Source organism: Bison bison, unplaced genomic scaffold (genome assembly GCF_000754665.1).
Source record: "Bison bison bison isolate TAMUID 2011002044 unplaced genomic scaffold, Bison_UMD1.0 scf7180017864166, whole genome shotgun sequence".
Taxonomy (NCBI): Eukaryota; Metazoa; Chordata; class Mammalia; order Artiodactyla; family Bovidae; genus Bison; species Bison bison.
In genome coordinates, this window is record NW_011494738.1 from 1,431,529 (window position 1) to 1,447,835 (window position 16,307).

General features: G+C 39.7%; 1 protein-coding gene across 3 annotated transcripts in view; it reads right to left on the bottom strand.

Moving 5' to 3' along the window:
- Positions 1-16,307, bottom strand: part of EML6 (echinoderm microtubule associated protein like 6) — a 278,316-nt gene that overhangs the window by 79,017 nt on the left and 182,992 nt on the right. For all 3 annotated transcript variants that reach the window (XM_010841676.1, XM_010841678.1, XM_010841677.1), the window contains 4 exons: positions 15,412-15,530; positions 13,310-13,496; positions 10,643-10,748; positions 4,127-4,220 (listed from right to left, as the gene is read on the bottom strand). In XM_010841676.1, the coding sequence (XP_010839978.1) occupies positions 4,127-4,220; positions 10,643-10,748; positions 13,310-13,496; positions 15,412-15,530 (506 nt within the window). The remainder of the gene's footprint in view (positions 1-4,126; positions 4,221-10,642; positions 10,749-13,309; positions 13,497-15,411; positions 15,531-16,307) is intronic.

Consider the following 16,307-nt stretch of genomic DNA (forward strand, 5'->3'; position numbering starts at 1 on the left):
TGCCATCCAACCATCTCATCCTCTGTTCATCCCTTCTCCTCCTGCCTTCAATCTTTCCCAGCATCAGGGTCTTTTCCAGTGAGTCAGCTCTTTGCATCAGGTGGCCAAGTACTGGAGTTTCAGCTTCAACATCAGTCCTTCCAATGAATATTCAGGACTGATTTCCTTTAGGATGGACTGGTTTGATCTCCTTGCAGTCCAAGGGACTCTCAAGAGTCTTCTCCAACACCACAGTTCAAAAGCATCAATTCTTTGGCACTCAGCTTTCTTTATAGTCCAGTTCTCACATCCATATATGACTACTGGAAAAACCTTAGCTTTGACTAGATAGACCTTTGTCGGCAAAGTAATATCTCTGGTTTTTAATATGCTGTCTAGGTTGGTTATAGCTTTTCTTCCAAGGAGCAAGCGTCTTTTAATTTCATGGCTGCAGTCACCATCTGCAGTGATTCTGGAGCCCAAGAAAATAAAGTCTGTCACTGTTTCCATTGTTTCCCCATCTATTTGCCATGAAGTGATGAGACTGGATGCCATGCTCTTCGTTTTTTGAATGTTGAGTTTGTAGCCAGCTTTTTCACTCTCTGCTTTCACTTTCATCAAAAGGCTCTTCAGTTCCTCTTCACTTTCCGCCATAAAGGTGGTGTCATCTGCATATCTGCACATTTTAGTTTTCATCTAATTTCTTGATGTCATAAAAACCCCAGTGTTGTTTCTCTTGTGGCTAAAATTCTAAACTGACTGATGATGGCATGTCAATGTCAACACCTAAATAAAGAACACTCACTGAATTACCTCTGTCATTTTTTTCCTTTAGACATGTGTTAAATTTGTATGGAAGTTGCCTACAACTCTGTGTGTGTGTGTATAAGAAAAACAAAACAGAAAGAGTTTCATGTCCTACAACTGATGGAATAAGAATGTAGGAGAGTCAGCACTGCTGCCCTAATACAGGGCAAGTCCCTATGCCTGTGTCAAAGGTAATTTACCAGGTAGGGCCATATGCACAGGTAACCCACAACTGGAAGACTGAATACTTGATTTATGTCTCAGCCCAAGATTGAAAATAGCTTATGATACAGAATAACAAAGAATAAGCCAGGGAACAATGAGAAGAAGAAAGGGAGATGATATATTGGTGAGTGGGGAAAAAAAGCAAGTTACAGAGCAATATGTATAATATTCCATATATGAATAAAACAGATAAAAATACCCACAGAATATGTATCCAAGAATACAGGCTAAAAATGTTAGCCATAGCTATGTCTGGGTAGTAGAATTATGAATCATTTTCTTCTTGGAGATTTTCTGTGCTAACTTTTCTATAATCATGTATTATTTTGAAAACAGAAGACAATTAATAAATGTTATTTTAAAAAAGAGATCCATATCTTAAAAAAAGGAAAGGTGTCACTTTCATATTCAGGAGACTTGATCACATTCACTAAATGTATGTAAGGGTAGGGACTTAAACCAGATCAAGCAGCAGAGTTAAAACAGTAGTGCATACTCTGAAAGTACATTTACATCTCCACATGGCCCTGTGTTTTGTCCCTAAAAGTAAAAACACAAGTACTTTTCAATGTTGAAGTATTCTTGTTATGCACACCATGATAATTTGTACCTTTTGCCTAAGGTCCCCACTGTTTAAACTTCTGAGATGAAGTTTGTTAATAAAAGTCATTGTCCCTGGTCTTGTTACTGGTGTGATAGAAATCCAAAAAAAGGGACATGGAAGTGCCTGATCAATTGTCTTTTTGTTGTGTCCCGAGCGACACTGGTATCAGGCTATTTCATTACTGCCCATAAGAGATTGCTCTTGGTTGTTAAATGGGTTACTTGTATACCAACCTTGAAAAAGAAAGAGACTAAACAATTCATTTGTAATGGAGGTGACTGAAGTCATTCATGAAAATTAACAAAGATCAACAAAAAAGTGTGCAAAGAGATTGGTTCAAGTCTCATCAAAATCTGTAATAAGATCTTTATGGGCTATGTCTGAACCTGTCTGATTTCTATGAGCGGATGAAAATGTAGGTTCACTTAAACACGCTGACAACTGACGGGTGGCTATTTGGAGGGGGGCAATACGTAAGCCTCAGGCAGCAGGCAGCACCACAGGTGATACCGTCTTAGCCATGAGCTATGCCCCTCCTCTCATGGGGAATCTCATATCCTGGGTCATGGGCACTACTGTGGAATATTGCCTGCCAGAACCCACAACCTGCGGGATGCAGGTCTGCTGTTGAGCCTGGCTAGGTGATGGTGGCAATGACCGAGACACAGAAGAGCAGAGTGAAGGATATCACTGAGTTAGCCATCCTCTGAGAGTAAATGAGACCCTTGGAGGAGCTACGATGACTCCCGGGAGTCAGTAAGGTCCCGTCAGTGAAGTATTACTCCTTTTTCTTTGTCACTTCTTTCATGGTTTAAACTGTGTTTAAAGTTTGTATCTTTAAGCAGTCTAATCCTCAGGCCATAAGTAGAATTTTAATTTTTTTTGTTTGGTTACTTATTTACATAAATATCTATGATTGTTTTAACATTGTATAAATATTATTTATTGCTTAAAAATCTAGTATTCAACCAAAGAACTTTAACAATCTTTGACACACCTTCCTGGAAAGAGCACTGGATGAATGTTACATCTGTGAAATTGTTCTCTGTGGGTAATTCTGCAGGGGTCCTCTTCAGGGAATGTGACATGTGGCTTTGGAGCAATTCCAAAAATAAATGGCATTATTAACATAATGATAAGTTGCTTTGTGGTAATTAAATAGTAGTAACACTAACAAACATATCAAATATATACTTCTAAAATATTAATATTTCTTTCTTCCACTTTTATTACTGTTTCTGGCATACAAGTAAGCCAATCAGATTTGCAGAGGGTGTTCTAGTAGGGAAATTGAGTTCCTGGGGCTTTTGAAATGTAGACATGTGCTTTACCTGAAATGAACTATGATACAAATGGTAGTTAGCAGAAATATTAAAGTAAAATATAGTATATTAATCTAAGAGGAAAGCAAAGTTCTGATTAGAAGCTAAATCTGAGTATCAGCAGTGAGTGATAAAACCATGAGGAATACTAGAGAGATGAAAAGAAAAACTGCTTGGGTAGGCAGATTTATGAGCTGCCATTTGCTGCCAAGAATTCCATCTCAATAGCAGTCATCAGAAAAGCTCCCTTTTTTATCCTAAGATGGTCAGCTGGAGTCCTCAAGATTCCATCTGCTTCTCCTCTGACTCTCCAGCAATTTATAGATCTTCATTCATCAAATCAAATTGTGAAAACCCCTCTTTCCCCCTATTTAATATTGTAGAGGGAAACATCAATTTAAAAAGTGAATACTGGAGTTCAAAGCCACCAACTTAAAATGATTTTATGGTGCAAGGTAAAAAGGAAGTTGGTTCATACAGGGAAGAACCAATAGAGAGATATACCGATAATATGTCTTGGACAACAAATCATCCTTAGTTGCCAACTATTTTGACCTCTGACCATGGCCAGGCAAACAGCTAAGCCCAAAGCAAGCAGGAATGGAAAGCAATGTTCAGACTTAGGGCTGATTCAGCAGGGAGGGAGGCTGGGGTGTGGGAGGACAGGTGGTCTGTAAACGGCAGTAGGTCTTGGAAAGTCTATTTATAAGACAGGGAGATTAGTGAAACAATCTGCCTGCTTTGAAAGCGAGTGGCAGATGTACACGATGGGCCTCCTTTCCCGCATGCCACAGCTTCATGACAAATGCTGCTGACTTCAGTGACATTGATGCTCCTTCACCAGATGCTAAGACAGTTGAAAAACAAGGGCCAAGGCACAGGCTGAGAAAAGTGGCTTTTCTACTGCTGGTAAAAAGCTCTGATACAGACAATGCATAGACTACTAAAAGCAAAGTGGTGGATAACTCTCTGGAAAGGATTTCAGAATTCTTCAATTCCCTGAAATAAACATCAATTCCTCTAAGTCAGGTCTGTCACCACGAAATATTACAATATGTTTTCATTTAGGTGTTAAGATATGAACTTCATCTGAGTTTGAAGATGAAATCTTACCAGAGAAGGCAAACTATTAACATTTACTGAAGTGTGATCATCGGCAGGATGTTGTAAGACCCGGGCAGCTTCTTACCTGGTGGTAGCTATCTTTTCTCCCTTTTTCCAGTCCCAAAACACAATACTGTGAAAATCGTCTAAACCAACCGACACCAGACATTTTCCATCAGCTGTATGAAAACAACATAAATGTCAAATGACTCATTTCTTCAATGAAAAACCAAAACATTTTATATACTGTAAAGAGGAACAAGAAATTGACCTTAGAAGAAGAATACACTAAAGGAATCTCACTAAATGAAATGCGTAAGTACTAATAGCGGAGCTTCTCAATATATAATAAGTAGATGCTGAACTGAATTGCTGATCCAACACTCCAGTCTCAGACACAGGGCTAAGGGGAGCTTCTCAAGTAAGTCCCCCAAACCTTGTCTATTTTGTGTCAGATAAAGCTCATGACATTTACTGGAAGAGTCATTTAACTTTGTGACTCTTAGTCTATTCTGAGCTCTAAAAAACTGGTTCTATTTAACCCTCCAAGATAAGAGCATTATAGAAACTAAATTTAACTTGGAAAATTCCTTCAAAAAAATGACTTTATAATTTAAAAAGTCTTAACTTCTTACTTTCCCTATTTCAAATGTAATATGTTTGTTGTAGGACATTGAGAAAATACAAAGGAGATTTAAGAATTTTCCAAATTTCTAGGCCTACATTTGATGCATATCTTATCAATAAGTTTCCCTACATAAATGTGCTTTGAAAAAACAAAACCAGGATTATAGTGAACATACTATTTTTTTCCACTTGTTATATGATGAACATTTTCTCTTGGTATTAAATATTATTTATAATACTATCAATGATTTGGACAGGCTGTTTGTCAAATAAAAAAAATATATAAGAGACATAATTGAATTTGAAATCAAAATAGTTAATTCGCTTTTTCATTTCAAGACCAAAGAAAAGGTACAGTGAATAAATCTTTCCTTTGCTGCCACCTTCACAGAGCTAGATTTACAGGAGAAACGTCTTGGGTCAGCAGCTCCTCCCCAGCTTGGAGTAGGCTGGAGATGGTGGCCAAGTTTACCAAGCCTCAGTTTAGTGGGGTGTCTTCTCTGACAACAGGGAACCATTATTAACAGGGTAAAGAAATGAGTATGTGAGTGGGCTTCTCACACAGCCCACTCGGGATTTCAACTGGTATTTTCAAAGATAGCCCTGGGGTAGATGTCAAATTAGGGTAGCCAGGAAATATAAAGGAGCCCTAGTCAAACTGGGATTTCATATAAGCAATGGATAATTTCTTAGTACAAGTATGTCCCTTACAATATTATATTGCATGAATATATTGCATGAGAATACTTATATGAAGAAATTATGCATTGCTTGTCTAAAATTCAAATTTAACTGGGTCTTCTGTATTCATATTTGCTATAGCTAGTAACCCTCCCCGAATGCTGGTTAACTCGTGTCCAACCCCTGAGTGACCTTACTTGATCCAGAGACCATCCCCCAACCAACTAGGAACAGCAGTCTGCTCCTTTTCTAGAGGAAAAAGGAAAGTAAGAAAAAGAAGAGCCTGGCTTAACAAACCAAATCACTCCCAATCCTCTACTGCTTCTAAGTATGAGGCAAGGATTTGGAAGTTACATAAACTATTTCAAGCTCCTAGACTATAGTATTAGGTGAAGACATTAACACTTTGCTAAAGGCCTAAATCACCACGAAGTGACTACTATACACACATGTGTCTTCTAAATCATAATGAATATGTCCTCATGCTTAAATGTTACCAGGATTTAAACTGTGCCTGGTCTCTTTTCATGCATTTGGAAGAAGGGACTGGTGATGACTTCTTGTTCAGAACAACCAACATGACTTTTCCTAGTATCTCTTGGTGTGGCCTGGCTATGTTTCTATTTTAGCATGTCTCTGTATTTGGTGATTTTGATTGAAGAGTTCTCGTTCCCTTTTTAGATTGTAAGCTCTTAAGACGTACTTATAGTACTTGCATCACATTTCCAACATGATCCTCATACTGAGATGTTTTTCAATGAATTTTGATGATACTGGTGACATTAGGAGATAAAAATGGAGTGTCTCCACGGATGGTATGGAGGGAATGTTCTGTTACATAAAATTTTAAATCAAAAACACTGCACAGATATTCAGTGTCTCCCCCCATCTTTTTTTTGCATTTGTAAGTCCTATATTTTATTTTCTTTTGTAACCTGGGTAGCTATGTTAGATGTCCTTCTTAATGCAAACGTTCACATGTTTTAAGTGATTGTCTTTTATTTATTTTTTTACATCTTTTGAAAAAGGCCTTAGAGTAAGTTTTTTTTTTGCTTTTTGTTTCTTTTTATTAGAACTTCTATGAGGCCCCATCAGCTTGTCTTCAGTTATACCACCTTTCTACCCCAATTTGTGACCTAGTAGCAATGAAGCCTCAGAACAAATCCAGAGATGCCTCAACAAACATACCTTTTCTTTTAGGATGGTGACTTTTTCTTGAATTCTGCAAGTGTGGGGGATTTCTACATATCAGACAGTTCTGAAATATAACTGTGCTCTGCTTAGTTGCTCAGTCGTGTCCGACTCTTTGCGACCCCATTGAGGAGCCCAACAGGCTCCTTTGCAACCCCAATGATGGTAGCCTGACAGGCTCCTCTGTCCATGGGGATTCTCCCAGCAAGAATATTGGAGTGGGTTGTCATGTCCTCCTCCAGGGAATTTTCCCAATCCAGGGACAGAACCCAGGTCTCCCACATTGCAGGTAGATTCTTTACTGTCTGAGTCACCAGGGAAGTGGATTTCTTCCCAGTTTTTATTTCCCCTCACAGAGGCTTGACTTTAGCTTTGAAAAATCCATTGTTCCTTGACCATTTAGCTGGAGTTTCTGACTTTCAAACATATGGAAATGTCCTTTCTAGTCACAGTATGTATTAATTATGGATATTTTGTGACATAGTCCAGAAATAATTCTGAGGCACTTAATGTCAACAGCAAAGGGCAAATTAGAAAGAGAAATATTTTATTCAGGCAATTACAAGTTGGTCCTATATTCAGGACTCATAAAAAATGCATAGGTTTTTGGAACTGAAGCACAATGAAATCAAGCAATCTCAGATGTGCCCTTGTGGATATTACTATTATGCAATGAAGGTTTTTAAAAATATGAGGATGATATTTAGGGTAGAAAATATGTATGTGGCTAAACTTTTCTCTTTCTAATCGGTTTTCCATTCATGTGGAAGCACTTTCCTGACTGCAAGCACAGAAACAAAGACCTCCATTTTCCCTGCTGCTGCTGCTGCTAAGTCGCTTCAGTCATGTCCGACTCTGTGCGACCCCATAGACAGCAGCCCACCAGGCTCCCCCGTCCCTGGGATTCTCCAGGCAAGAACACTGGAGTGGGTTGCCATTTCCTTCTCCAATGCATGAAAGTGAGAAGTGAAAGTCCGACTCAGCAACCCCATGGACTGCAGCCCACCAGGCTCCTCCATCCATGGGATTTTCCAGGCAAGAGTACTGGAGTGGGGTGCCATTGCCTTCTCCACCATTTTCCCTAGACAGTGATAATAAATCCACAAGGTTAAAGAGTTGCTCAGTTAAGTGACACAATATAAATTCATTCCTTCTTGTTGACACAATTTACAGGTATGGGTTATGTTGCTGGAAATGTTTTTGATTAAAAATGTCTTCTTTTTGTTTGCTTTGGAAGAGGGGCAAGAATAGATTAATCCAAATTCCTAGTGATAACTGCTTATCTGTTGTCTAGTTGTCATACAATGTGCCTGCTTTGTATTTCCATGAGAATTTCTATCATCAGTAGGTCTCCACAACATCCCCCCAAATGGGCCGACTTTTAAGAGATAGGTGGGTGTGGGGGTACACTGAGGCACACAGATAGGCCCCTGGCTAGATAATATCCAATGTGGGTACCCTGTTTACATGGTTAAACTGGGAACTGTAAAACTTCTCTCTCATCATGTTGATTTAAACTCCTCAGTTTCCTGTAAGTACCCAAAAGGAAAGGTGTAGTTGTTCCTGCTGCAGTTCACACAAGTGTTTGGTTCGAGGCGATTCTAGCATAGGGGTCTCTTTCACCAGAGGGGAGGGGTCGTCCCATGTGGCAGCCTCTATGCACTACCGTGCCCATGACACATCTACACTGGAGAATGGGGGTGCGGGGGGCTGGAACCCTGACCATTGGCTAGAGGGAGTGAGGAAGTAAGGGATCACGCTGAGTGACTCTCCTGCTAAAAGTTCACTCCAGCCCTGGTGGGGGGCAGGGGCAGGAAGGGGCAGGAGGATGAGCAGGGAGAGTGATGGCACAGCTCCTGCCACCCAATGGCCCCAGGCCTGGCGACTTTTTTACAGGACTGAGAGCCAGGAGCCCTGGGTCCCTGCTCTGGACCTCAGCCATACCATCAGACTCTCTGGATCTTCATTACATGTAAAGCTGTGCAGGTGTCTGTTTAAGACTAAAGCTGTATCATAACACAAGGTCTGACTATGAATATAAATTAAACTGAAGAGGCTCAGCTCATACCTTCAGAAGGGCCACAGAAACCACCAAGATCAACCAACCACAGTTCATCTTTATGGAACCATACACGGTGATGGATCAAACGCAATAGACACTTCCTCAATAGTCCTTACTTGTAGAGCTTTCTCAAACTATCACCTAGCTTTTTGGGCGCCATTTATAAAATTAACATGGTATTTAAATTCTGAGACAAAAAATGTGATTTTTCACAATCAAAAATAACACATTTACTGCATAAATGGGTTCTTCCCTAGTGACTGTTATCTGGTGAATAGAGAGTGTATTGTTAAAACCGAAATATCTTTTTATGCAGAAAATATTTATCTGAGCATTTCTTAATTTGCCTAAAATAGAATTAGAAGCAGGGACAGAATCCGCTTCTCAGCCTCTTCTTAGAGTATCTGGTTTCTCTATCCTAGGCAACGATCTGAGGGGCCTGGGATAAACTACGTGTATAGTAGTTTAGGGCATATGGGAAGGTGCATATGATATCCCCACAAACCTGTACTGTGTGACTGGTCAGAGAATCAAGGTGATTTTCATCCAAAGATGGTTTACATGTAAAGTTCTAGTAGCAGTAGTGAAAGGCAAGACAGAGCTCATTAAGCAAAACTTCATTCATTCGCGTTTTTGGAGTAGCCCCTGTGTACACAGCACTATAACATGCTCAGTGGGGAACAGAGAGATGGGCTAGATAGTTTACATTCAGAGAGGGCCATAGGAGATGCTAACACAAATAACTACAGTACCCCATGGACTCTAACAGGTACCCAAAGAGCAATAACAACAAATGGGTTAAGCAGTGCAGAGGGACAGGGCATTTCTCCCTGGAAGGCTGGAGTATAAAACTTTCAGCTTGGTCTTAAAGGATGGTTAAACAAGACACATGAAAATGGAACACAGGCAAAAAGAAGGGCAGGAGTACATGTAGGCTCTCCAGATAGGTAGACGTAAAGGAGCATGATTGGATTGGTGGATGAAAACACTGCAAGTGAAGACCAAGGCCAGATCATGGAAGGCCATGAAAGTTCAATAAGGGCTCAGCCTAGAGTCAGTCAGCCAGAGTCCAAGGAGCGACATGTTACTGCACTTCCACAGGATTCCAGAAGGGGGCAGGATGAGCTGGAGGAAGTGGGAATGGGAAGAGACCAGCATAACCACCATGGCACAGATGAGAGAAGTTCAGCTTGAGGGAGCAAAGTAGAGAGGGAGGCATATAAGAGAGAGACTGGAGTTGTAAAATGGAATTTAACAACCAATATTATACATATTGTACACATTTGAGTGGAGTTTATAAAAAAAGAAATTACAGAATCAGTTTTCTGTAGAAAGTTAGAAATTTTCCCTCCAGATCTAATATGTACAATTGGGACTACTAAAAATTTCTAGGTAAAATTTACACCTTTTGTGTTTTAACCCCCATTTTTCAATTCCAGCATAAAGAAATGGCTTTACTCTGAAGAAAATTTTATTCATCGGTTAGTATATTAACATCACTGTGTTCAAATTTTAAGTTAAACAGATGGAAACATCAGTTCTATTTTTTCAATATGAAATTTGACTTTCAAAACACCAGTGTTGTAAAGTGGCCTTTTGCAGAGAATTTGCAGCCCTCCCTCTAGTCCTTTATATTTTAAATCACAAGTGCTGTCTTTCCATTTATTTAAAGAGATGAAATTGATGCTCTGAGTCACTGCCAGACATTTGCAACGACAGCTTTCAGTGGCAACAGCTGCTCTGGATTTCAAATCTCTCAAGCAAATGCAGAACACAGGGTGAGCTCTGGGTAATGACTCAGGAGACAGGAAATGAAGAGGAGGAAAGGAGACGTGGTCTACAGGCCACGTTTTTAGTGAGATATTCACATACCCGATTTCCAGTCTAAGACTGGGCAGCTGACACACAAAGGGCTCACTCCTTACAAGCAGGACTAAACCAAATAAAAGGATTCAAAAAACCCAAAGTAAATGTGGTACTGGCATACTGGTCTGCTTCCCATCAATCTGTCAGTGACTCTGGCGGCAAACGGGTGCTTACCTGAGAAATCGAGGGCACACACCCCTCTCTGATGTTGTCCTTTCAACAGTGACAAACATTTTAGAGTCTGCGTGTCCCAGACATGAATAGCTGCATCTCTTCCAACCTTAAAAGGATGAGTGTTATTAACAACTTATAAATTATAATAAAAGTGATTTTGTTCCTTACAGTCAAGTGCTGCTCAGAAATCAAACCCCACATATGCGGAGAGCAGGAAGACTCTGGAAAATATTCTGGTCCGACTCCACTGCTTCTCAGAAGAGGAAGCTGAGGAACCAAGAGTCTAAATGTCTTGATGGGTCCTAGCAGAGCCTGATCTGGTGTATGGCTCCCAGTTAAGGGACATTTAAGACTCTAGTTTGAATGTCTTCTGGGCTTTGTTCTGTCAGTTCTATCCTTCCCTTCCCTCCTTCTCAACTCTACATGATTCCACTCCTTAATCAAAAAACACAGCTGTTCGTTTTCATGACACTGTCTATCCTAAGAGCTCTTTTACTTGCCCCGATTACCTACCCATCTCAAGGAGGCCTGGCCCTACTTTTACCCCTGGGAAGTGAAAGTTTCAAGGCTTAACTCTGTCATTAAGTGGCTACTCCTCAAGGGGACACAAGCTTCTATCACACCAATTCCCAATAACAGATAGAACTGTACCACTAAATTGCTTTTCCTCACTTATAATGGTGGTGGTGGTTTAGTCGCTAAGTTGTGTCCGATTCTTGCAACCCCATGGACTATAGCCCTCCAGGTTCCTCTGTCCATGGGATTCTCCAGGCAAGAATACTGAAGTGGGTTGCCATTTCCTTCTCCAGGGGATCTTCCCAACCAAGGAATCGAACCTGGGTCCCCTGTATTGCAGGCAGATTCTTTACCGACTGAGCTACAAGGGAAGCTGCCACACTTATAATACACAGGGGAAAAAAAATCCTTGTTGGGTATGATGACTCTAAAAGGAAAAATGGGACATGAAGTCATGCATGTAACTCAGCAGACTCCACCCAACTCTCACACTGGCCTGTGGAGGCCCAATTACCCCAGGAGAGGGTACTGGCATACTGGTCTGCTTCCCACCAATTACAGTGTAAAGTATGGTGGATCCTCAGGGATTTAGGTAAAGAACCAATCTCTGGTTTTTCTTTCAAAGGAAGGATGTTAAATACCCATGAATCAGGCATCATCTGTTTCTAAGAAAGACAAAAAAGGGGCAGGGGGCAGGAAAGAGTGAAAAGGCAAAGCAGTGATCAATTACTTATAAAATTTAATGTCAGCTAAGACAGAATAGATGATCTAATTTACAGTTGGAAGAGGAGCAAATCATGTTTAACTTAATGGCTCTTTCCTTCTGGGGGATTGTAATCCTTTTACAAATAATATAAGAGCTATGAACTCTTTCCCCACCAAATGCACATTTCTGGGGGCTGACTCTCTACATATCTCAGTTTCATCCATGGCTATGAACATCAGGCTATAAAGCCTGTTCAAAGACTTCTACCTCCTGTCAAGTCTCAGAAATAGTTTGTTGTCTCATGTTAATCTTTCAGCCTCATAAAAGTGAAAGGGAAAGGGGAAGTCAGTCAGTTGTCTCTGACTCTTTGCGACCCCATGGACTATATAGTCCATGGAATTCTCCAGGTCAGAATACTAGAGTGGGTAGCCGTCCTTCTCTGGGAGATCTTCCCAACCCAGGAATCAAACCCAGGTCTCTTCATACCAGTAGTTTTTCTTGGAATTTGCCACTCTGATGTTGAGGATCAGGTGAAGTATTTCCTACAGTTAAAAGCTCATGATAAAACCAAATAAAAATGCAACTTAAACACTGGTAGAAAAGAGCACAATACTGAAAATACTGTTGACAATACTACTGCTTTACCAGCAAGATCTGAGTTTAACAGATTCTTTGTTTGCTGAATTGAACACAGAGCTCTGTTTTGAGCAGCTTTTCACTTATAGACTCAATCCAAAGTTTAGGCATTCCAAGATGGTTCAGATAAAATTTAGTTTTTTGAAGGCTAAAATAATGAATGAGCCCAAATTAATACAACTTTAAGTTCTATGACAATAACTATACACTAGATGTTACACTGGTATTAAAATATGGTTTATTCAGTAAACAGTTTTGAGTACCTAGGATATACTGAGTTCAGAGTAAGGAGGTAAATATAGTAAGACTTCATGGAACTTATATTATTTTAGTTTCACCTAATCCTGTTCACAGATTTCATCATGTCAGAATAAGAATCCCTCAAAGGCTTCCCAAAAGTTCTGGTATGTATTGGTTGATTTTCCCACCATCATGAAATGATCCTGTATTCACTGCACCTTCAACTTCCTGTGCTGTGCTAAGTCGCTTCAGTCACGTCCGACTCTTTGCAACCCTATGGACAATAGCCTGCCAGGCTCCTCTGTCCATGGGACTCTCTAGGCAAGAAGACCGGCGTGGGTTGCCACGTCCTTCTCCAGGGGACCTTCCCAACCCAGGGATGGAACCCCGGTATGTATGGGTTGATTTTTCCCACCATTATGAAATGATGCAGCATTCACTGCACCTTCAACTTCCTACCTCAGGTTTATTTCTACCAAGTGTTTCTTGAGTTTCTTATGTGTAAACTGAGTTCGAAACTAAATCCTCTCTCTTCAGCTAAATCCGCATCTTACAGGGGAGATATATACCTGCCCAGTGGCCACGTAGTCCTTCACTGGATGAATGGTCAGGCTGAGAATGTCATCGTCGTGCCCCAGGTACAGCCTCTGCGAGTGCTGCTGCCTGTTATACACGACAGCAACTGCAGCAATGTGATAGACCACTTCTCCAGCTTGTGTGTAGAACAGATTGTTTCTACAATCGTAGCCTCTGTAACTGAAGCACAGGTCCCAGAAACGCACATAAGCAGTGAATGTACACAGCAGAAGTTGTGAGAAGATAAAGTCAACACGCTAACAAGCACACGGACAAGCAGAACCCTGGTGTCTCCACAGTTGCCTGTGACAGCGATCTTCAATGAGGGAATGAGGATCTCTGAAGTCAAGTGATGACTTTCAAAGGGGCAAATGGACATTGGTAATTTTAACAGAATTTGCTTCCATAACCTCGGCTACCATATGTGCTTTCTCTTAAAACTGACCAGTCTGAGAACACACCTGTGATGAGGGGTGGGTTTTCTCTTCCCACTTCCCGTTTCCTAACTGCCTTCCTCCCAGTTTAGGAAGTCAGTCCTCTCACTCATCTGGAATCTCACTATGGTGTGCTACCTTCGAATGTCGAACCTTCCAGGGACACCAAAACAATTTTTTGCTTTTAACAAAATTGAAAAGTGATTTAACTGAATTGTCAGCTGATGGATCATTAAATTACATTTTTGCGTGATAGATCAAAATTACAATCTATATTTTTGGCCTGTAACTCAAGAGGAATTTAAAGAATTGATTACCATTGCTGTGATAAAACTGCCTCTATTCTCATATACTTAAATAAGTAGATACGAATAAGTTTTCTTAGTGCTTACATTAAAAAGTGCAAAGTTGGAATAGATAAAATGCTAAACTGTATTACCATTTAGCAATAAGAAATATATATGCACATATGTCTGAACTCATTGAAAAAATTCTATCTTAATAAATATTCTTTCCAATAAAATTTTTAATAACTGTTTATCAGAATTTATACTATCTTTATGTTGATTTGGCCAGCTATTTATTATTAATATTAATAGTTATAACGATAATTAAATCCAGAAAAAAATGTGTTAATGCTAAGAGCAGCACTGTCCAATAAAAATATTATGTAAATCACATAGGTAATTTAAAAAGTTATAATTGTCACATTATAAAATGAAAAGAAACATGAAATTTATCTTAAGAATATTTAACCCAATATGTCTAAAATATTATCATGTCCACCTGTAATCAATATAAAATATTTTAATGATGTGTATACATTTTTTACATTAAGTCTTCAAAATCTGGTGTCCATTTTCTATATACAGCACATCTTAATTCGGAGAGGTCACATTTCATGTGTTCACTGGCTACAAGTAGATACTGTATTGGAGAGCATAGAGTTAGAGAGTTATGGTCACAGGAAATTAAATTTAATTTGAACTGATAGGTATGTTTTTTCCTTGTTGAAGTTAAGACAGGGTGATCAATAAAAGACTTACCAGCATAAAAATAATACATTAGGGTAAAATTCTGTGGGAGAAGTAGAACAGAAATACGGGTTCATGTATTTTTTAAACTGATAATGATGGAAATCAAATGTCTATGGCATTTAGGTTCCATTGGAGCCATTTATAATGTGAGCCATAAATACTGTGAGTATTTATAAAATACTAGATATCATACTCTTTTTACAAGCATTTAAGCTTAGGTTGAAATAATCTTCGATGTCAACTTAAAGTGTGGAAAGTTGCACATGATTTTCAAAATTCAAAATTATTAAATAATTTAGGATCAAAAGTGTTTCAGAGAAAGGTTGTCCTGGGAAAGCCAAGCTGAATGAAGGAAGCAGGAGTTATGGAATGAAGGAAGCAGAGATGGAGAGAACGAAATGAAATAACAAGGAGTGACAGTAACACATGTATCACGAAAGGACATGAAGCATGAAAAATCTAGACACGCACACTGAGATGGACACAGAACACTGAGAAAACTGGACGGGGAGTCATGGTTAAAATGTTAAGCACAAGTCAGCGCAAGGTGGAGGGGAGAGCCGGCCTGAAGAGGGCAGCACTGAGAAGGATGACAAGCTGATAGGGATGGTGACAGTCACCCACCCGTGTATGAACTGCAGTTTCAGGCTGTCCTCAGGAGCCTTTTCTCGTTTGAGGAAGGGCACTGCGTGGTTTTTCTCTTTACTTTGTTGCTTTAGCTGAGGTAGATCTTCTTTGTAAACCTTCACGGGTAACAGAAGCACTTAGTGAGAGACTCTTCAGGTTTCAAATACATAAATATCTTGGCATTCTCAGGAAATCTTTAATTGCAGGAAATCAAGTTTTTGAAAACATTAGAAATTAAAAGTGGTCACAAGAGAAAAAGAAGGGCATTATATAATGGTAAAGGGGCCAACTTATTGAGAAGATTTAACAATGGTAAATATTTATGCAACTGACACCATCTAACTCTGCAAAGCATATATTAACAACTAAAAGAAGAAATAAATATCAATACAATAATAGTTGGGAACCATAAAATCCCACTCTCAACAACCGGATTGAATATCCAGAGAATCAATAATGAAACAGATTTGAACAATACCACAGGCTAAAAGAAGAGATACTTTCAAACTCTGGTGCTGGAGAAGACTCTTGAGAGTCCCTTGGACAGCAAGGAGATCAAACAACTCAATCTTAAAGGAAATCAACCCTGAATATTCATTGGAAGGACTGATGCTGAAGCTGAAGCATCAAAACTTTGGCCACCTGATGTGAAGAGCCAACTCACTAGAAAAGATCCTGATGCTGAGAAAGACTGAAGGCAGAAGGAGAAGAGGATGACAGAAGATGAGATGGTTAAATGGCATCACTGATGCAATGTACATGAACTTAGGCAAACTCTGGGAGATGGTGGGGGACAGGGAGGCCTGGCGCGCTGCAGTCTGTGGGGTTGCAAAGAGTCGGACGTGACTTGGCAACTAAACAACAACAGACCAAATATTCTAACAAATATGAAA